The following is a 22,348-nucleotide window of genomic DNA, read 5'->3' on the forward strand; positions in this document are numbered from 1 at the left end:
CCTCCACAAACGCAAGGCAGGAGAGCCTGCTGCCCCAAAATGCCTGTGATCTAAATAGGCAAGGCAGATGATGAGTGGGAAGAAAGAGGCGCAGGAAAGGGAAGTGATTTGCTCAGGGCCAAGCCATCAGTAAATACCAGCCCTGTCTCTCCTGAGCCATATTTGTGTGACCTAAGCACTGCTTGAGTCTTCCTAACATATTGAACAAGCATATTGTGAATGCCACTGGAATTTCAGTATTAAATCACGGCAAATGGCAAAGTGGGAGGAGAACTGGGACTGCTGAATTTATCAATGAATTTATGTAGGACTCTAGCGCTTCTTGGAAGAGCCCAGCATCTCTCCGGACCTGGCTTTTATCTGGCTTTTATTCAGATGCTACAATATCTTCCTGTCCAAATAGAGAAGTTTCTAAAACCAGCACTGAGTAGTCAAGGGAATTCTTCTACAATGAGCTGAATATTATTTTCACTAATGTGACTACAAAAGACCTTTAATATTCTTCTGTGGTCTAAACAGTTGGTTGATTACTCCGACCCCATTTCCTACGTACTTTTAGAAGAATGCAGCGTTTAGGGAGTGAGAGATTTTATACTGAAAAGACAAATGGTGAGTGTCTTTGAAATTGAACTCGCACTGCTCTGATTTAATAGACCAAAAAAATCCAATTAGACTACCTCGCTTAGCAGAACCTGTCCAGTGAGTAGAGATAGAAAATATTCTTTCTCAGTGAAAGAATGCTTTTACTCTATTCTTGTGATACAGCGAATCTGGTATTCCTTACTCAGGAAGAAGATGCCTCCATGTTGAAGCATTATTACTAAACATGTATGTATGGATTCCTGTCAGGGTTGGCTCCACTCTGTTAGATACTAGGAAAATACAGAATAAACAGACTGACTTGGCTCCACTCTAGAGACAGAAGAGTGCTGTCCACCTAGGGAAGCCCTATAGCAGTACAAGGCATCTTTAATGCTGAAATGTAGGTCACAGCCTAAGGGTCAAAACCAATGTCCCCAAAGGACCGTGCCCTCCTTACCCAAGAATACTAGGCTGAATTTGGAGACTAAGCCCTGGTGCTGTTCCCAGTGAACGTCGGCAAGGAAAACCAGTTCTGTTACTGCTTCTTATTTTTAGAACCCAGCTTTGCAAGAAGCTGATTGTTTCAGCCCTAGCACAACAGGGGAAGTAAGGAGAAGTGGTGAGTGTCTGTTGCAAAGACTCCACTGCTTTGACCCAAGGCAGCTACATACTGGAATGGCAGATTACAAAAATCAGTTTGCTCTGTGGTGCCCAGCATAGCCATGCAACACAGTTACGTCTAACACTGACTAATGCTCATTTGAGCTACTCAGTCCTATGAATACCTAGATTTTATGATGACACTGTACAATATTTGGGCCAAAACATAAAATAGAAATGAACGGAGGCAGAAGAAGTGGGACTAAATACGCAGTTTGCAGCTGACCTTCTTACTTTCTTGTTCAAGCTTTCTACCTCTGAGCCAACTTTATGAAATGCAGAATAACTCATGCAAGGGGAAAAGCAGTGAGTCTACAACCATATTCCAGTGGAACCACCATGGCCTTTAAAGAAAATTGATCGTTATAGGGTGGGAAAAAAAGATGGTTTCTAGCTATGAGGCAGCAAGAGGAAAAATATCAACACGATCAGTACTGCAGAAAGCCCAGCAAGAAAGCACTTTGCAACATGTACAGACAAAAGGTCTGGTTTGTACATTTAAATTCAGACAGGACTATCTTCTCTTATATGCTAGGGAGATAGAGTCAAGTTTACTAACATATCAAAGCTGAAATGGTAAGCTATAAATGTTTGATAACCTCATGATGCTGCTCTAGACAGGACACTGAACACACAGTATGCCATTTTACTAACTTCCTTCTGTCATGATTGGGAAGGGAGTTTCCCGTGACATTATTATTATAGTCAAATGTTCCTTAGTCTGAAGAATAAAAGAAAAAAATATTCTATTAATTTAGACTTTGGTCCAAAGCTTGTCAAAGGTAATTTGAAAAATCCTTTTGACATCACTAGCTATTGGAACTGTTCTACTCAGGAAAAGTGTTTTAATCTGTGTAATTCCACAGAAATACATATCTGGCACAGAGGAAGGTGATTCATAATTCTGGTCCTGGTTTTTCCTATGCAGGGCTAGACCCCTTTGTCTATGTGAACCAGCGCCAGAGTGAGGGTCATCATGCTAGATGAAAACCAGGCACACAGGATTCAAGTCAGGGTTCACAGATTTATATCAGCTGAGGATCTGAACCCCAGTGTGAATTAACAGACTGAGAAGTAACATGGCTCTTTGATCAGACATGGAAAGACATTACACAGTTAACAGGGTGACCGTGAACTTGGAGCAGGAGCTGAGGAAATGCATTACTATGGATGACTAAAAACTGTTTCGTTGACCACATTTTTGTCTTTAGGGTGTTGACACTTCTCTTTAGTGTCTCTGGGAACTGCTAGCAATGTCAGCCTGTCCTGGTACATAATTGTCTGTATTAATTTATTCAAAACAAACTCCATAATTCATATTGATTAAAGAAAAATTCTTCATTGAAGTGGAAGTTTATGTGTTCTTCACATAACTAAGAGTGTATATCTGTTTTTCAGGGTATCTCCTGAAATGCAGAGAAAGTGCATTCTAGAATTTGGATTCTCTATCTGATACGTTATTCCCTTATACTGTTAAGAAAATCACCCCTCAGGCTAAGCCAAAGTTGGAGTAGCTGCCTTTTGTAGCAGGCATGAATAGGACACAACACAGTGTTCCTGGAGGGACTGATGCGCCCTTTGAGAAGTCATTCCAATTCTCTTCCTAGTTTTAATGCCACCTTGGGAAATTAGGTGAAATAAAAGCAATAATAAGAAATTATACAGCAATGCATTTCCCCTCCAAAGTGCTGAGCAAATTTCAAGTGAATGTTTTGGTACGCAGCAGTTTCCATGGAAATGAAAGTCTAGGAGGACACACCGGTCGACCTGCTGATTCCTAGAGTCAGGGCTGAGTATGTTTGAGGGCTGCGTGGGAGAGACTGTATGTTTTACCGTCTGCGGTATACCTGCTTTATGGATAAACAAAGGAACTTCAGAGCTCTCAGTTTAATGCCTCAACAAAAGCAATTTATGCTGTGCCATTTTCTTCTAAAGGACAAGAGTGTGAGATGTTTGCTGTACCATGGCAAAATCCAGTAATCCAAATTCTCCTCTCAAGTGCAACAAGAAGACAAGGAGAGTCAGAAGAAACTCTAGAGAGATAGAAAGCTGTTACAGATTTGATAGCTGGATTAAAACGGCACATGCTCCATGAACTCTGTAGGGTCCTATGAAAGATGCATTTTTCTTCTCTCTGCCCTGAACTACCCTAAGCATCCCATTTTTTGAGAATCCTTATTTTGCCACAAACTAAACAGAGTACAAGGACTGGCAGGTCTTAAGAATTTCCTCCATTGCACAGGAAGAAAGGCAGGCTCTAATCCTGAGGGAAGTGTACCATTAGCACACATTTTCATAACAAGATGGACCTCACTAGTTCTGCCCATTTGTGGCTTCCCATGTAGGATCTTATTGATGTTGGTGAGAACCCTTCCTGAGCCCTCAGGACCAGCCAAATCAAAGCGTGGTCACCAGTCAGTCCCCGGCTGTGACCATGGCTCTTCTGGGAGCCTGTTATCAGTTTTATGATCAGATGTTGTAAAACATATTCTTCTGTGCTGGCACTTCACAAACACAGCTTTTGTTACCTCCTGTTACACACTGTCTAAGCAACCCGTTTGAGTGTGTCTGCTGACACCTGCTCCCATGGAGACCAAGGAGAGTTTCTGTGATACTTTTAGTGCAGAAAACGCCAACATTGTCTGTGTCTGGATCACGAACACACTTGTACAGCACATTTCTTCCTCTATATTCCTTTAAGTGAAGAAGTTTCCAGAGATGCCCCAGTCTGTTGTCATGGAGGGTCAGTTACTGAGTGTTTCTCTCCTGCTCGGGCACCTCGATGAGGAGTACATTTTTAGAATAGTTCTGTCTTAGGGATGTTTGGGTTTGAGCTATCTAAAAGATCCGTCACAATGGAAATGTGGAACTTTTAGGAAAGCCTGGATCTGCTTTAAATGTACCAATGTGATTAATTTTTTTAATTGGCTTTACACAGTTAACTTTTTGTGAAAAAGGTGAAAATTAGGGCTGAATAGAAACTTGGAACTGGAGGAGATTGTCACTTGATGTCTGAATCACCTCTCATCTTTGTCAGTCAGCATCCTTTTATTAGCTTCAGTATGCTTTGGATTAGACCTCAGATGTAGACAAGTATATTCAATGCACACCCTTTAGTATTTTCACATTAGTATTAATGGTGTGGCAGGCTGCTCTTAAGAGATACAGTATTGCCTGATAAAATTAAATGGCACTGATGGTCAGGTAAGTAAAAGAAAATTGCACCTCTTTCACTCCATGCAAGGATTTAATATGAAATACCAAACCATAAGGTCTAATTGCTGAATTCGTCTCTCAGCATAGGTCTTATTCAGGGCACTGGACACCTCAGCTGCGTAAAGACAGTTTACTCAGATGTTAAATGTTGCAGGAAAATAAGGTCAGCGGGTTAAGGAGCAGCAAACATATCTCAGCCTGACTATGTTTTACTCACTGAAAGCCAACAACTATCATACCACCAATTGTGGGTTCTCCAAGTCCAATACTTAGAAGGGCTCCATATCAGACTGCACCATATTTACAAGATGACTGAGGATTTACACATATTTACACAAGATGACTGAGGATCTAAGCAGTCTCCTTCTGTTTGAGTGAGGTATGTTTTTTTATAGTACATATAAATCTTCTGGGGTAAGACGTCCTTGGGTACCAAGAGCATAGAAAGAGCACAATAAAAAGCTATTGCACATGCAGTGCTTACCAAATCTGACACCCACCCCAAAAAACCAGTAAGATCATTAAAGGCGGTTTCCTTACTCTAAATAGGAAAATCTAAGATGACCCTTAGACCCTAAGTTTCTAAAGGTTACAAACCCAAAAACTGGCTGGGATTCAAGTAAATGCAGCATGAGCTTGAAGGGAGGGAGAGCAGCAGCGGGTACCTGGTAGATAGCTGACCCAAGGGCAGTAGCATGCAGCAGACAGCGGGAAGAGGCAGGAGGCTTTTTCTCTCCACCTGGCAACTCACACAAGGATATTTAAAAAAAAAAAAAAAGGAAAAAAAAATGAAAAAGGGAGAACGAACCAGGCTGCACACATCTGATGTTTTTCCTAGTTTCTACAGTGATGTAGATGTTAAAGACAAGAATGGGGTGCAGAAAGAGGCAGACAAGAGCACAACAAGAGGCATCTCACATCCTTCTTGAACCGAGCAGGATCCTCTTTACGCAAAGCAGAGAAGCATGAGCTGTACCAGCCAGACAGCCCTTGAGTGCAGCAGAGAGTCAGGCTTGTAGCTGAGCCAATGTGGGCAGGCCAATGTGCCTTGCGAACCCAGATTGGACAGCTGATGGCCAGAGAGAATTCACTGCTCCCAGAAAAAGAGATGAGCGATGTCAGTGAGCAGAGCAGTTGGGAGGAAGGATAATATGAAGTCCTTAATTCGCCTCAAGGATGGGGAGAATGGCCTGAAAAGCAAGAGGGGCAGTCACGACTCCAGGTTGCTGTTCCTTACGTTCCTGTGCAACTGTGGGCATCTCCCCTGCCCTCTGCAAAGTCAACACCACCAACTTTATCTGCTTAACAGGAGTATGGATGGCTTTATGTTCACTGAAGCAGCTAAACTACTGCTGCATATGTCCAGGTAACTCCCCTGGCAAGCTGTCAGGCCACAGAGGCCTTGACTTCATCTGTTATTGAAATGCAACAGTCAGGCGATCGTTCAGGCCATTAATTATTCACAGACGTTATCACTGCTCCAAGCAGAATGGAGCTGGTTTCCCCTTCGTAATTAAAAAGGAGCTAATCTGATCTGTGATATAGCTTAGTATCACAGCACCCAGAAACCTGAGACACCTGATCACATCGCAGAGTGATGATAATGCATGCAAAAACTGTATTTGTGAAAGATGCCCTGCTGATGATTTAGGCGGGTGGGAGCTCTGAATTTCTCAGCTTTTGCTCAAGGCCTGTGTCCAGCAAAGGTGATGAAAAGACTCCCATTAACCTCTCTGGGAACAGGAGTAGGATCAGCACGTAGGTGTTTTAAAAATCCTGCCTTCAAGCTCAATCCAAAGTCCACCAACACTAAAGGTTACTGTTGGCTGAACTAAAACTTGGCTCAAACCCATATCTATTAGATCTCCAAGCCAAAAAATATGGCTTAATCCTATTAAATATTAGCCTGCTTTAAAATGGATTTCGTAAGTAGGTAAGCTTTCTGACTTCTGTGTTGCAAGGGCTGTGTACAAACCACTATGCCTTCCCAAACATGTTTGTGTCATATCTATTTTCCTTGGGAATTTCTCCTGTGGGATGAACGTGAACCTGCAATGTCAACACCCCCTTCTTCCCTTCTCCTGCTTCAGAGATGAACCTTCTCTTTAGAAATTACTCTTACGTAAAATTATTATTTTAATCTCAAGGTCCAGGTCTTTGTGTTTTCTGCAGTAGTTCAGTATCCCAGTGAATCCTGAAGGATTGATGGTACAGTCGAGAGTACCTGGTTCCTTATACAGCGTCCAGGCACATAAGGTCTTTGGACTGTACCACCAGCCCCTTATGACTTTGTCATTCCTTCCACTGTTTTTCTTTTGTCTTCCTATGCCCCGTATCTAGAGCTGAGTGTTCCCTCACTGATCTCTCTTTCTCTCTCTCTTTCTTCTCCCCCTCTCTCTCCTTACCTTGCTACCACTATTGGGATGTAGAGTAAAGATGCTGGTATCAGGACTTTGGTTATGTTGGATGAGCAAGGAGGTAAGTTCAGATTGCTTCAGTAAGGAAATATAACCATTCTCAAAGTATTGTACTGTGTGCAATCCTGAAAATGAGAGCCGTAAAATACGTGTGGTTGTGCATGAGAACCCCAAAACCTCTTTGCCTTTAGCTTCATTGTCTGACAAAGGAACATGCAATAATTGCATAAGAGTCTGTACTTCTTTTGATCTGTTTCCCATTAATATCAAAGACAGCTGCAGGCTGAACTCATCCAAATCATCATTTTTTTCAGCAAGCTTTGGGTCAAGATCCAGCTACATGATGAGAAGATTTGCCTTCATAAGTGTAAAATCCAACATTATTTACGCGGGTGCTATGTAATTTTGTCACTTGTTTTAGCCACAAGTGAAAGGCATGCAATAAATGCATCGCAAAAGAAGGTAAAACAAGTTTAGTTTGTGTAAAATTCAGTTTCTTAATGTATAGAAATGTCAGTGAGGATAACAGGAATTTAACATTAAAAGCTACAACACTATCAGCTCATGACAATAGACCATATAGGAGCTTTCAAGCTTAGACGATTCCCTGTCTGTGGATGACAGTGACAAAGACAGCGCTACACATATTCAATACATTCCAGGAAATTACATTTTTGCCCTTTATAATATTACAAAGAAGCGGGCAGCTTCCCCAGCCCCCTCAACAAAACTAGTAAGTCTTCATTTGCTGCAGACCCACAGCACCAGCAAAATGGTGTCTCCAAAGAGAAGTGAAGTCAGCAAAGCATAGATTTCTGCTACTATATATCAAACCAGCCCCCCAAAAGCCCGAGTTATTATTTACTATGTGGCATGATATAAAACTCTATTAGGAAATATTTTCTACAGAGGTAATGCTGTATTACTCATCAAGCCCAGACAATGATTATAAGCAACGGTACAGCATTGTTGGGAAATGGACTGCAGAACCTGACAAGCCTTTTTCATCTGTAATGTCCCTGCCTCTCTGGCACTAAAATGAATGAAAAGCAATAACAGGACCCAAACAGAAAGTTATTTTCTTCTATTTGCTTTTTTATGTATGTCTCATTGCTTCCCCCCCAACCTCCCACTTTAGGGAAAAGAACTTAACCTAACCAAGTTTTGTCACACCTATTTGTCTTGACAAGAAAAATATTACAGAGAATATTTTGTTGTCTTCAAAAATTTTTTTTTCTGAATAACATCAGTAAAAGAACGGCACTGAATACAGAAAACCAGAAATTATTTACGTTGAAACAGATATGGCACCTGTCTAAATAATGTGTTTTGTTTCAGAAGTGAATTATAGAGGTAAAATAAATCACAAATATTGTCAGAGTAAGTCCATAAATACCCAGATCTCTCTTACAATGTAATTCACAGGCAGATCAGCAGAAACTTCAGTGGTTCCTATAACTTCCCTTGTATTTAGTCTTGGAAAAGTATGTTTCTGTTCTCTAACTGTTGTTTTTCCACAGATTGCTAGGGGGTTTATTTTGGTTTTAACCCTGAATTTTGTGGGGTTTTTTAACTTTGGAGTTCTACTGTTGCTAAAGCCCTGAATGCAGAAGTTGTCCTATTAACTCTCTGGTCATGCTAGGAGGGGCAGTCTGTGTGAGCCAAGGAGCTGAGACTGGACCCACTGACCTCTCTGGAGTCCAGGGAACTCAGTATTAAACTCTTATTGACAGTGAAACCTGAAATGTGTATTGTATGGCCAGAGATGCAGTTTAGTCGATACTTACAGGAAAGAATCAGACAATGTAAAAGCCTCTTTAAATTGGTAATGGTCATGCCTTAAGTGGTTCAGTAAATTTAGCTTGTGACTATACAGTATGGGTTTCTCAAGGAAAACAGCTTAACAGTGCTACAAATCCTGGGAATCTTGTAACCACTGTACTATGCTAAATGTTTAATTAAGTTTTGTCCATTTTAGCCATATACAGCTGTAATAATTCCTGATTATTTTTTTTTTTACTTTTAGTGATAAAGGACTTATATTATTGGGCAAAATACATTAATGATGACTTTGAACCCTCTGTAATTAGTGCAATGTGCGCAACCCACGGATGTCTCAGCAGATTATCAGATTAAGGAAATAATTTGCTAACACTGCCATGTGATCTCTTTTCAGCTGACTGCACAAGTCACTTAAGATTATTAGGTGTTAAATAGACAAAAAACATGACATTGATCTTTCCAGTGGGCGGCAAGCAGAATATCTGATCTCTGCATTTGCTTGAAGCTCTATTTCTAGATTTCCTTACAAAATTGCTTGCTTTGAAGTCAAACAGACCTCACAAGGAAAACTTCTTTGAGCCAATCTCAATCTAAATAACTCAAAGCAGAACTAATTTTCTGACATCGATATGCAGAAGTCGTTGGGATCATAAAAGGAAATAAGTCAACGTAGTTTTACAATACTAGGTATTTATACAATAAAGGCAGTCTGGCTAGCTGCTGTTGCCTAAATGTTTAGGACAGTTGGCTGCACAGCAGACCACAGAGGCTGTTATGACCCTGCAGAGATGTGGAGCTTCACAAGAGCTTTCATTACTCCTGTTTCACAGAGGATGGGACTGCCATAAAAACTAGAGACCTCCTCCAGTGCCCTTTAAAGTCACTGGGAATCTGAGTGGGCTTTTGGAGTAGTTCCTCTGCAAAACCAAGAGTTACCATTTTTTGAGCCAGGTAGTGTCACCCAATCCAGTTAAACGCAGTTCTTCCCCTGGGGAGCCCACAGGAAGAAGCTAAGAAGTCAGATTCTCCCCATTGAGATTTTTCCATCAGAGAGAAACTCTTGCCCAGACCCTATGTGCATCCATAATGCTTACATTTTTTTAAACCTAGCCCTGAGTCAAGCTCCCTTTATTATTTAAATATAAATATGTACGTAACACTTTAAAATGTTTACATTTTGCACTAAAAATGCAATTCTGCAAAGGATTATTGAGGAGTGGCAATTTCTCTGCTTCATTAAATAGGTCTTTGAAACATGCTAACTAAGAAAAATGTTCACATTTGGATGCATGTTGGTTAAAAGCGGACCATATAAATGAAACTGATAGTACAAAGTGGGGATATGAAGATAAACCTGTATTGCTGACATAGGAAGGGTCCCAGAGTGGTAGCTCTCCTCCTCCGAAGGAAACTCCCATTACCTGGGAGTATCAGCAGGCAGAGAGATTTGGACCCTAAAGGATGGAGTTTTGTATGATGATGTCCTCATGCAATTTATCACAAAAGAATTTTGTTCTTGTGTTCAAAATGGGTTGGAGAGGAGAAACTTTTCCAATAACAACAGTAGCAGCACAGCCATTTTTCATCCAAGACAAGATAGAGGAATAGCCACAACTTTGATAAACCACAAAGAAAACATCAATGCAATATAAATTTTCTCCCTGCAATGCACCAACAGCAAATGCACAACCAGCAATGCAAGAGAACGCAGAGAGTAACTTGATCTACCCAGCAGATCTGTATTCCGGATCAAGTTGAAGTACAGAGATAAAACTCTGGAATAACTGGGTGACCCTACAAGCAAAATGGTTGACACCAAGTGATGGTGCTCATGCTAGCTGACCTCTACAGTTTTTGCATGAGTTGCGAGTTTTTCAGTTTTGTATGAGTTACAGCTGACCTGTTTCTATGGCACTGGAGAAACAACTGCAGTAAATACACAGATAATTACCATTCCTTTCCATCAGAGAGCAAAATTATAGCTCCTTGCGCAGGCCCCTTCCCCAGCTTATCTCCTATTCAACAGCTACCATGAAAATTGATAGGCAGTGAGATGCCAAAAGCAGGGCTCCTAAGGGAACTCCAATAACACCTATGACCTGAGCTGATCAGATTCAGAAATGGTTTGCTAATTAGCAAAAAAAAAAAAAAAAAAGGTAACTATCTACTATTCCAGATTCTACAGGGAAAATGGTATTAATCGTGTCAAAAGTGTAGTGCAGAACAAAAGACAAATGAACTCCACTCACTTGAGCAGGGGTCACTATAAGGGCGGGGTGGTTTTTCCACTATGAGGGTGGTGAAGCACTGGAACAGGTTGCCCAGAGAAGTTGTGGATGCCCCACCCCTGGAAGCGTTCAAGGCCAGGTTGGATGGGGCTTTGAGCAACCTGGTCTAGTGGGAGGTGTCCCTGCCCATGGCAGGGGGGTTGGAACTAGATGATCTTTAAGGTCACTTCCAACCTAAACCATTCTATGGTTCTATGATTCTCCATGCAGGTTGTGCCTTGTCTACTGTTATTTTTAGCAGAGCTACAGGTGGGCTCACAAGCACTCCCCGCCAGCTTTCTTCCATTCATACCTGTGCTCAACAATGCTCAAAGCAGAGCTAGGTCAAGACTCAGAATTTCTGAAAAGGCTGTCCTAGAAATGTACTTTGCTCCAATACGATTCTCCTTTATGGAAAATGGGATCACTAAGTATCATTGGAAATAGTTAATCTGCTGATGCTCTTTCAAATTCAGCCCTCTTTTATGCAATTATGATTACAATGTATTCTTAGATGTCCTTTTTTTTTTTTCCATCTCATTAGAATTGTCCTTGTTGGAAATTGCTTCATTGCACAATACTCCAGGCAAAGGAGCAAGTTCCCTTCCCCACAGGCATTTAACTGACATTCAAGCACAGGCCCAGATCCTGGGCACTAGTTGAGGAACACTTGTTATAAATTATAGATGGGGATGCAAAGGTGGAGCAACACCCCACTTGCCCTGTCCTGGTCCTGTATCTGACAGCATATTAGGATGCTTTTGCAGCTCTGTTTCCTCAAGAGACCACAGGAGCAGCTGAGGGACACCTTTGCTACTGCGTTCCTCTCCCAGCCACTTCCCCAGATCTAAGGATGAGGATTTGCCAGGCTGCTATGGAAGATTCCAGCAAAGACCCACTGGCAAAGGGCCACAATGCTACAATAAAACTAACAGGACTTGCTTATGGTCCCTTGGTTGGCTATGGTTTTAATACAGAAGTAATTCATAAGTATAATGATAGAGGTAAAAAAATATCCTTGTTTGTATCCTAAGATATGCCGTTAGTTCGCTGTAAGATCTGGAGGAAGATACATTGCCACTGTGTTTGAACCAAAGTGACATTCTCAGACTTAAAAGGGTATCAATAGGCAAAAAGGGCTAATAACTAGCAGAGCTTCCCAGAAAAAAAAATGAAGGAAAACTCAATGAAATGTACCTCTGATGTGTATTTTGCTTCCAGACAGCACCAATTCTCTTATATATCTTATATGATATATAAACATATATATAGCTGTAGTATATTCAAAGAATACTGCAAGAAACTATGAAAAGATGGTTAAACTCTGACCTTGAAGTGGGGAGATAAAGGACATGATCTTTTGTAGGTGTGAATTTGTGTAGGTTCATGGCAGTATATGCCACCAGACCATCCTCCCTAAAACCTTTAATACAATATGCAAAGTTGGAATAGGGAAGGTCTATGAAAACAGACATTAAATTAACCTTTTGATAGCCAGCTGATTTCTTACCAGCAGTGATTCACTCTGGGACAGATTTTAATATCAGTTATACCAAAACAAATGCAGTGTGACCCCATTAAGTTAATGCCTCTATAATATTTATGCTTCAATAACTGTGGTTAGACTTATGAATCTATTTCCTTGCCTGTGGGACCAGATCTCTGACAGGTATAAATTGGTGTTGCTCCACGAAACCAGCATAACTACACCAATTTAAAACAGTTAACAATCCATCCCATGACATTAACAACTAGCAAATGGTTTAAGGAGCAGCAGCCAGCTGTCTAGACTTCTGGGCTACAAATATGACATAGGCTTTTTTTACACTGATGAGGTTTCCTTTAATAGAAGATAAATTAGTTGTGGGTTCTTTTTCTGTTCAGAAACAATATAGGCATCACACACAAATCCTGAAGCAGGATAAATTAAGTAAGGTTCCTGGAGAGAGCTATAATTTAAATGAAAGTCTTTGAGTCATGTCAAATATAGTCTTCAATTAGCACTCATCTATTCAGGCAGAATAGGAAACAGGGAAAGAAAGTTCAAAAGGCCCTACTACATAACTGGCTTCAAAGAATGTGCGTCTGAGCAAGGAAACATGCTTAAACTGAAAGCCATCCATGGTACCAGATCTAGAACTGATCCCTGCAGTCTTACCTAGCATTTTCTACCGGTCCCCAAAGTTAGCAAAAGACAGGCAGTGAAATCAGTGGACCTCTTGTCCCCTCCACTGTCAAAATACACATGCAGAAATAGCCTTATTTTAACTGAGATCCCTGAAAACCAGCCAGGCTCTGCAAACACAGCTCTCACAAGCAGGGGGTGGGAATCTGTGACAGGAATTTAGCAATTCCCGTCACACTGCATGAACCAGCACAAAAGCCAGCTCACACTCCCACAGCTTCTTCCCACAGCAACATTCAGTATTGCCCAACTATGCAGGAGCAGGCAGGACTCTGAGTTAGTGAGGAGCAGAAGCACTCACCTTCTACCACATACTCATGTTTCTGATGAGACTGACCATCTATGGCTACAAACATCAACTAAAGCTGCTGCTAAAGCCTCCCAACCAAAATGTGAAATTACAATGTGCATTAAAACAATCCAACCTTGTATTTGTGGTTCTTGGCTCAGCACTTTACCCGGCAGAACTTGTGCAGTGTATCTCTCAGGTTTCCTTATTAGTTTCCCAATCCTTTGCTCACAATATATGTGCCCCTTTTACAGGACACTGCTAGGTAACTCCAATCCTCTAAGCACATCCTGGGATTTGGGATCAATAACTCCTATGGTATCAGGAGACAGGCACATCCAGCTGAGGAGAATGAGAACTGACAGCTGAAAAAACAGATGCAGCTGGCAATACTGACATGACACCTCTCCTTCTCAAAGCCCAGCCTCATGCAAGAATTAAACAAAGAGCACAAGTTCAATATTTGAATTATTTCAGTTTGAATAATTTAGGGCAGGACTTTCAAGGCCCTCTAGGGGTGAGATGCCCAATTCTCATTAAATTTAATTAAATAAAATTAATTTTAATGGGAATTGGGTATCCAAATCCCCCAGAAAGCTTTGAAAATCTAAACCTCAATTGTTATTAGAAACCCGTGTAAGAAGTTAGGCCTATTGTTTTGCACTGATGTCAATATACATGATTTTTTTTCTAAAATGCCTTTTTTTTTTTCTTCTTGATAGGGCTTAGTTAACATCAGAGATGACATTAAATTTCTCCTAGAACCAGTGTTCTCTTATAGTTCCTCCTCTCCTCTCCGGTCCAATTCTGTGTTTATATTTTTTTCTATTCAATATGGGCAACAGGAATGTATTTGTGATTTACTGGGATTGCTTTACTTTGGCTCTTTAGCTATAGTTACAATTTTTACTGGGTTGAAATGCCACTCCAAGTAACTTTCTCATCCCGTGTAACACTTATTTGGATTTATCCGTTATGGAACAAATGGTGAGGCTTTCCACCCATGTACATTGCTATTGCAGTTGCAGTCTGCAATGCAGTCTGCATTGCTATTGCAGACTGTACATACAGCGAAGGATCCATTCCTACAGTTTTATATTGTGGCATTCTATTCCTCAAGGCCACTCTTCTCAGCTTTTATAGTGAAGAAATTTACACATTAAATTATTCTGAACTACCAAGTCACTAAGAAAAGCCTACATCATCAGCAGCCTTAGGTAGAAATAAACCAAATTCTGTTCGATGCCAGTGGAGAGGCAGTGCCTCTATACAGCTGGTTACTGGCCTTGGTGCTTTGATAACTTGCCTTGGAGCAAATCAGAAGTGACCCCACTGAAAAACATGAGTCTTCACCCAATGCTTGTTTTTGTAAGATCCTTTGGGGACAGAGACACTGAACACCATAGCCAACGGTCCTCCACCACTGAGCATCAGGCTCCTATGCTGGTTGTAATTCCTCTGTGTTCACTGAGGTTACTCCTGATTTGTAGCATCCACACTAGAAAGAAAATGAGCCCTGAGGTCATACTTAGGTTTGAGATTAATATCCAGTGCCAATCAAAGTGACAGGTCTCAGTTTCCTCAGCCTCTGGAAAAAGGAGCACTTGGACATGGCTCTTAACAGCTCACTCCATCTCTGGTACCGGTACTACCAGCTCTCCCACTCAGTTACGCACTAGTCAAAGCAATTACACTACCCAAAATCACCTAATTCCAAGGGATTTGTAAGCGTAAGTAACAGAAGTACGGAAAGACACCTTTTCTCTTGTATTACCATACATAAATGCAAAATAATAACACTTTATCTTTCTTTCTCTTGGATGTCATTGGTGTCTTAGTAAGTGGATGTATTGTATGATGTTTCTGGACCTTAAACTTTATAACCCTTCCTTACTACATCATTACATCTTGTTTAAATTAATATATTTCAAACATCTTCCTCCTTTGTTTTACTCTTCCATGTTAGTGAAAGACATCTTCAGCATCGAGTGCGGCATACATCCTTTCAACAATGCATCAGCTCAGATTAATGCATTGTAATGTCATTACTAATTCAGTTCTACATGGTCATTTTCATGTTCTGTTGAAGACGAAAGCAAACAAACAAAAATACAATTCATTCCACACTGTCATCCCTTTGTCCTGACCAGAACAACTCGATCGTGTTGAAGAAGGCATGAACCATATCAACCAAGACATGAAGGAGGCCGAGAAAAATTTAAAAGATTTAGGGAAATGCTGTGGCCTTTTCATATGTCCTTGTAACAAGTAGGTACTGGGTACCGGCTCTGCTATGTGGTGTCCAGTTTTTTGTCAAAGTGAATGTCTGAAGTTTTTGTCTTTTTTTTCTTTGTCCTTTTCCATCTGCTTCATTCTGTGGGGATAAAATACTTGTGTTTAATCAGAACAACTGGAACGCATCGAAGAGGGAATGGACCAAATCAATAAGGACATGAAAGAAGCAGAAAAGAATTTGACGGACCTAGGAAAATTCTGTGGTCTTTGTGTCTGTCCATGTAACAAGTAGGTGCTGCCTGCCTCATCTCTTTGAGCACTTAAGGCTGATCCCAAAGGCCTTGTGAAGCTCATCCTTGCTAGGCACATGGACAGGATGAGCATGTGGCATGCAGAAAGAACGATTCTGGTTCAAATGCATTCATCTCATAGCATAGACAACTGACTGGGAATTACTGTAGATGCACTAAAATCAGGCATACTGCAGTGAAAGCTTCACTGTCGACACCTTTTAATGGTAAAAGTTTCAACATTTTACACAGAGTGTACTGACTGGCTCCATTTTCCAGCGAACAAAAATACTGGGGCTACCCTATTCCTGGAGACCCTAAATTTTGAAACACTTTTTCACAAACAAGCTTAATAAACAAAACAAAAAAGCTGAAAAAATGCAGAAAAGGTCATAATAAACATTACTTAAAATGATGGATGAAAATCACACAACGTTGTTCAACAGAAATAGTCCTCGATGAGATATGATACTTCACAATTGGAACCGAACTTGAAATAGCTTTCACCCTGCCATAGGCAACAAATTTGAGAAAACCTGAACATGTCATGCCAAATTTCTCTCATTTGGGTAGCCCGTACACTAAGCAGAAATGTTGAAATGCATCGAATTTGCTTGCATGCCATCACACTTGAACGAAACTGTCCTCCAAGTAATGCAAAGCTTGTTTTAAATGCCAAATGAAAATGTGATGTGCGGTTATGCGGGTGTAGGAAACTGGGGACAAAGCGGACCAACCAGAAGTCATTGAGGAATGGCAAATCCAGCATGCAGTGAATAGGCATGCAGCCAGGTTACAGTGAAAACATTCATAAATGGTTAGCTAGAGGTTGTGCAGGAAACAAAAAAGAGTGCAGTGGTTCCGTGGCATTATACTCCCTTTCTGTGCGGCACAGATACTTTATTCACAGCCAGGACCTGATCCTACCATGATTATCAAGATCAAATGAGAGCGAGCTGTCCTGGAGTTCAGTGGGTATTTTGCCAGAAATCAGAACAATAGGACTGGGTTTCTGCTTTAACAATCGACATTTATTTTGAAGTTAATTCCCTTGGGACACAATGCAGATAGCGCCTCAGCTTTAAAAAAATCAATTCTGCTCCTGTGTACCAAGCCACGAATACTTTGATGGGCTAAACATTTTGCTCAGAATATGTGTACTACTGCCTTGGTGTGCAGAATAGGAGAGAGGCGCGGAGGACTGGCAAGAGCTACACGCACACACACAGCCTTATTCAGTGGGACTGCCTGCGACTGCTATCAGCTCTGATACTGGCTTTAGCCCTGCCGTCCTGCACCAGAGGACCCAGAGCCAAAGAGCTGTAGGCACAAGAGGATGCAGCAGAAACTTTACATCTCCCACACTCTGAAATCTGTTGCAACTTAACAAGGAACACTGTCCTGGCTTGCTCCTCCTGGAGAAACCTGGCATAACACCTACATCAAAAGTTCACCCTTGAAGTACAAAAAATCACAAGGTATTTTGCAGGAATCATAGTTTTTTAGAGCAGCTTTAATATCTGTACTATAGGAAAGGCTGCTCAGAACTGACAGCCAGCCCTGTGGCATGGATAGGGTTAGCACCTGGCACATGGCCTTAAAACATTTACCACTTCACTGTAATTGCAGTATCACAAAATCAATAGACGCAGGAACAGAACAATACTGCATACTTTTGATGTGGGGGGTGTTCATTTTTAAAGGTGTCTCTTCCCTGCTTTAAGGCAGTATTTCTGACCTTTGCAGTCTGCAGCCAGATTTGATAAACTAACATTGCTAATTAGTCAATTTGTTCAGAAACCAAGTATGGATGAACAATGCTTTTAGAGACTCTTCCTTGAATCACTATGCCAGGAATCAATTGGTACGAATAGGATGATATTCTGAGAAGTGGAGTGTAGGAGGGAGAGAAATCCGTAGAGTTCTGGGCATCAGTATCACCATCGTCCCCTAATACTCTGCTGGCTGGTGGTAAATTAATGATATGTATTTCAAAAGATGAACCATTTCACACATAATTATACTCTCCTACTTGTAAATACAACTCCGTGAGCCTTACCAAAATGTATGGCTTTATCCTACAGTCTTAGGAGACACAAAATGCCCATGGCATGAAACTTTAACCAGACTGTATTCAAAAGGACAACTGCTATTGACTGTGAGCAGACCCAGACTCCACCTGTTGACTTTAATGGGAAGTCCACACGAAAACAGAGATCAAGCTATAAAATTACCCACCTCAAACACAGACACTGTCTCACTCTCAAAGTTGCACAGGTCTAAAGAACAGGCAAATACCTCTAAATCTATGTACAGCAAGATAACTGCTTTCACTCATTTCTAGAAAGGCCAAAGCTGATGTATAGTTTTAGAGGACTGAGAACAAATAAGCCAACTATTTTCTTTTTACGTCTTCACAAATTTTAACGGGAAATGTGCAACAAAGTATATGAGTAGGAAAGATCCTCTTTTCATCTATATTTTAATTCTATATTGGAGCATGCAACACATCTTCATGCTCAACAGATGCTGAGCTGCTTCAGGGGTCATGGAGAGGAGGTAACACCAGAGATGGGTTTGTTGTGTCCTTTCCCAAACTCCCAAGAGCATACTCAGTTTCTTCCCCAAAATCCAAGCCACAGGGCTGTTTATATGACTGATTGGAGCTGACCGAAGAACAGGGAAACCACAGAGATCTGCAGTTCCTAACAGTTTTGTTAGAAACTGCTCCGTTTCCAGAATAAAATCAAGAACTTATACCTGCAGACCCCAAACACTCACACTCTCCTGTTAAAGTGTTCAATCTCATCTGACAACCCCAACAACAGCAACCCTAAATATGCTGCACATGCTAACCTGCCACTGAAGGTATGCCTGGATTTTAATTTTCTATCCATGGCAGCTCAGTCAAAAATGGCTCTCTGAAAGCTAATGTAACTGTCACAAACAACAAATATAACAAGTTGGTAGGCTATTTTAAAGTCTGGTGGTTTAAAGCTCCTGAAGGAAGTGATGATCCATTTTTGCCTGTGTCTTGCTTATTGTGAAGCCTGTTACTGCTGATGCATTAAGAGTATGATGAACTATTGGGGCAACCGTGCTTAGTGAGAATGCTTCACTACTTATTCATGCCTGTAGCTGGTGCATGAAGAAAATGTAGAAGAATTTCCCTTTCTGATGCTAGATTGCTTGTATCTTTTCTTTTCTCCTGCACTCATTTCACTTCTGCCTATTTTACTTTTTGTCTCTGTGGACAAAGGTTTGTACATCAACTGTCGATGTATGATTACTATTTTCAAGTACCGATATATTATTTGAAAATCTAATGAACCCTATGAATCTTATGACAAAATCACCCCCTAATCACCTTGGGAAAGGTTAGTGGCTTTAAATGCCTATTGTGCCACATACACATTAAAAAACATCAACAGAAGCCCAATCTTCTGCCTGGTAAAATGTTAAAATTTAGCCAAATCTGTTTTTCTCTAAGAGGGTGTGTTGCTGTGATGTGATGTACACACTATACTTGGCAGTTTTGTTTTTTATGTCTGTCTGCCAGTATGTTCTCTGTGTTTGATGTCAAAATGTATGTGTCACTGAAATGAAACAATGTTTTCTACTTAACTGTATTTCTTCTCTTGTTTTTTTCTTTTTCCTTACTTTTTTTTCTTCTTTCTGGAAACTAAGTCAACATCCAAAAACCTGTGTGCGGTGTTGTAGACTTGACAATTGCAATTCACCCTATTGGAAACAAAACCTCTGACCATCACAGTTGTTGTGGCAGCAAAGTGAAACAAAAAAAACCAGCCCCGCTCCTTTTATTCAGGGTTATGATATATCGGTATACAATGAATGACTCTCTATTTGAAAACTCATTTGCTTGATTCAGCTTTTAGCTTGGAGAAGTAAAGAGTTTTGCATTTGTCCTTGTCCACTTGATGCTTTGTTACTGATCGTCTTTTTTGCATAGGCTTAAATCAAGTGATGCTTACAAAAAAGCCTGGGGCAATAATCAGGATGGTGTTGTAGCCAGCCAGCCTGCACGTGTCGTAGATGAACGGGAGCAGATGGCCATCAGTGGTGGCTTTATCCGCAGGTGAGCCTTTTATCCACTGTTTTCTCTCTATTCTCCTCGTCACTGATATATTTAGATTTCTTCCATATGGTCATGAGTTCTGTGATGCTCATTAACTCCTTCAGTGGTGCTGGGTAATGCGATGGAGCCAATGTTTTCCAGTGAGTTGAAGGTACTTAGATTTAGGTTGACAGTGGCTAAAGGGGCTAAAGGACAGGGGCTAAAGACCTGTGTCCGCTGACTTCCCCTTGCCCTGTGGGTGCTTGCCTGAGCTAATGCAAAGGATGGTTACATTGCTGGAAATTGTGGAAGTCAGGGTCTTAGCCCTGAGAACTAGAAGATGCTTGAAAACATGGCCCTACATCTTCCTCCTTGAGACTGCCCAGATTTGGGCAATAATAAAATAGAAATAATATTTATTTATTTACTTACAGCAGCAATGTGAGGTCGCAGACTGTCATGGCCAGTCATCACTGCCCTCTGCACTCCAGCTCCCTGGTGTGAACAATGTGCTTTTCCTGGGGGCCTTATTATGGGCCTCATTAATAACAGTTGTCGAATGCCTCAGAAATGAAGTGTCAGATAAATACTAGTTTATTATTATTATGCCTCAAGATACGTAGTGCTCATTATCCATCCTTACCAGAAGATGTACCAAAGGATCCAGCATCCCTTCCTTTCTTTTAAAAATGAAAAGAGCCTCAGGCTCTCTGCCAAAACACAGAGCCAAGTGCAGAACTTGAAGTACACTTTTAACTAGACGTACACCACTTCCCTGCTTGTGTCTATCCAGAAAACCTCATTGAAGAGGGAATGATGCCCCATTCCTCAGCTGCTGTAAAGCCACAACCAGCTTTAGCGGCAACCCCTGCGCACTCAGATGAAAGCCAGTTTGAAACACACAGCTACACAAATGGCAACCAAACTGTAAACTTTCAGCAATACACAGGGATCCAGCAATAAGTACATACTGATTACAGTGCTTATAGAGGATGTATTTAGATGACAATGCTATCAGCTGAATGGATAAAGGCATACCAGCGGGCAAAGCTTTGATCTCTGAAGATTAAGGACACTGAATTAATAAGCAATTATCTTTCCAAAAACTATTATCCACTTATTTTTTTGGCTGCTGTGATAAAGGGAAATCAGTGTGATAGAAACAATGCTGTCGTGCAATCTGGAGCGTGGGATGGAGTTGCCATTTAAGTTTGCTGGGTCTGCCATTCACTTTTTTTATTTATTTCTGGATGGCAGCCCCATCAAAACGAAGGCTGGGGCATGATAGCAGAATAGCAGTAAAGGAAGCTATGCTACACCATAATTGTTCTGCAAATGGCCTGTAGCACCCTTTTGGCACACAAATTGCACCAGAGGCTCAAAGCAGTGATTTCCTAAGTGGGACCCATGGACCTTGCACTTCCCTGCGTCAGTCACCACATGCCTCTCCAGTCACTGGAGCGTTGAACTGGGCCTTGGCTCGAGCACAAGATTTTTCTTCTAAAATGCAAGTAACTGAAAAAGATGGTGCTAAGAAGAGAGACAGGATCTTTACTAAAGCCAGTAAATCTGAGAGAAGCTGCTTCTGTCATTTACCAGAAAGACATTTAATTAAATAGGATGTTAGGTCAGGATTTTCACAGCTGAAGCAGCTCTTCCCCAGTATTTCAGTGAGCCCCAAAGTGTAGGAGGACTGGACAGTATCCATTAGCCATGTGTAGTTCAGGAAGGGGAGCTGGCATAACTTCAATTCTACCTCTCTGCGACATTTCCCACTTACTCTAACCACACACAGGTCCAAATGGAGCACCCTCCCATTCTTCATTTGAGGACCATCACTAGCAGAGAGGTGCAGCATGATGTACAGACAAGCTCAGAGAGCAACACTTCTAGGACTAGTGGGCATGAGCAGCAGGAAAGGATCAGTGATGAACCCAGACAATTAATCCTAACATCCAAAAAATAAGCATGTAAAGGTTTTCAGGCTAGCTACTTATTAATCCCTTTTCTTCAAAGCTAAGCACAGCAGCAAGCTCCTCAGGTGACAAGCGAAGGAGGATGCAGGGGAGGTTTCAGGTGAATCAGGGTTTCGGTTGAATCAGAGTTTCAGGGAGAACCTCCTCTGTCTCTGCTTCAAAGATTTGTTTTTTCCCTCCCAGGGTAACAAATGATGCCCGGGAAAATGAAATGGATGAGAACCTCGAGCAGGTCAGCGGCATCATTGGCAACTTACGTCACATGGCCCTGGACATGGGCAACGAGATTGACACACAGAATCGCCAGATTGACAGGATCATGGAGAAGGTGAGAGCTGACATTTCTAAGAGGACCCCAAGAGGGGCTGTGTTTT

The 22,348-nt window shown here is 41.3% G+C and overlaps 1 protein-coding gene across 2 annotated transcripts in view; it reads left to right on the forward strand.

Moving 5' to 3' along the window:
- SNAP25 (synaptosomal-associated protein, 25kDa) overlaps positions 1-22,348 on the forward strand; it is a 30,239-nt gene that overhangs the window by 2,096 nt on the left and 5,795 nt on the right. The window contains exons 3-6 of one of the 2 annotated variants that reach the window (XM_009886037.1): positions 6,888-6,936; positions 15,804-15,921; positions 19,894-20,019; positions 22,158-22,302. In XM_009886037.1, the coding sequence (XP_009884339.1) occupies positions 6,888-6,936; positions 15,804-15,921; positions 19,894-20,019; positions 22,158-22,302 (438 nt within the window). Of the gene's footprint in view, positions 1-6,887; positions 6,937-15,548; positions 15,667-15,803; positions 15,922-19,893; positions 20,020-22,157; positions 22,303-22,348 lie in introns of both variants that reach the window. The other variant, XM_009886038.1, reaches the window with a different exon arrangement.

This window comes from Charadrius vociferus, unplaced genomic scaffold, assembly GCF_000708025.1.
Source record: "Charadrius vociferus isolate BGI_N301 unplaced genomic scaffold, ASM70802v2 scaffold455, whole genome shotgun sequence".
Classification (NCBI taxonomy): domain Eukaryota; kingdom Metazoa; phylum Chordata; class Aves; order Charadriiformes; family Charadriidae; genus Charadrius; species Charadrius vociferus.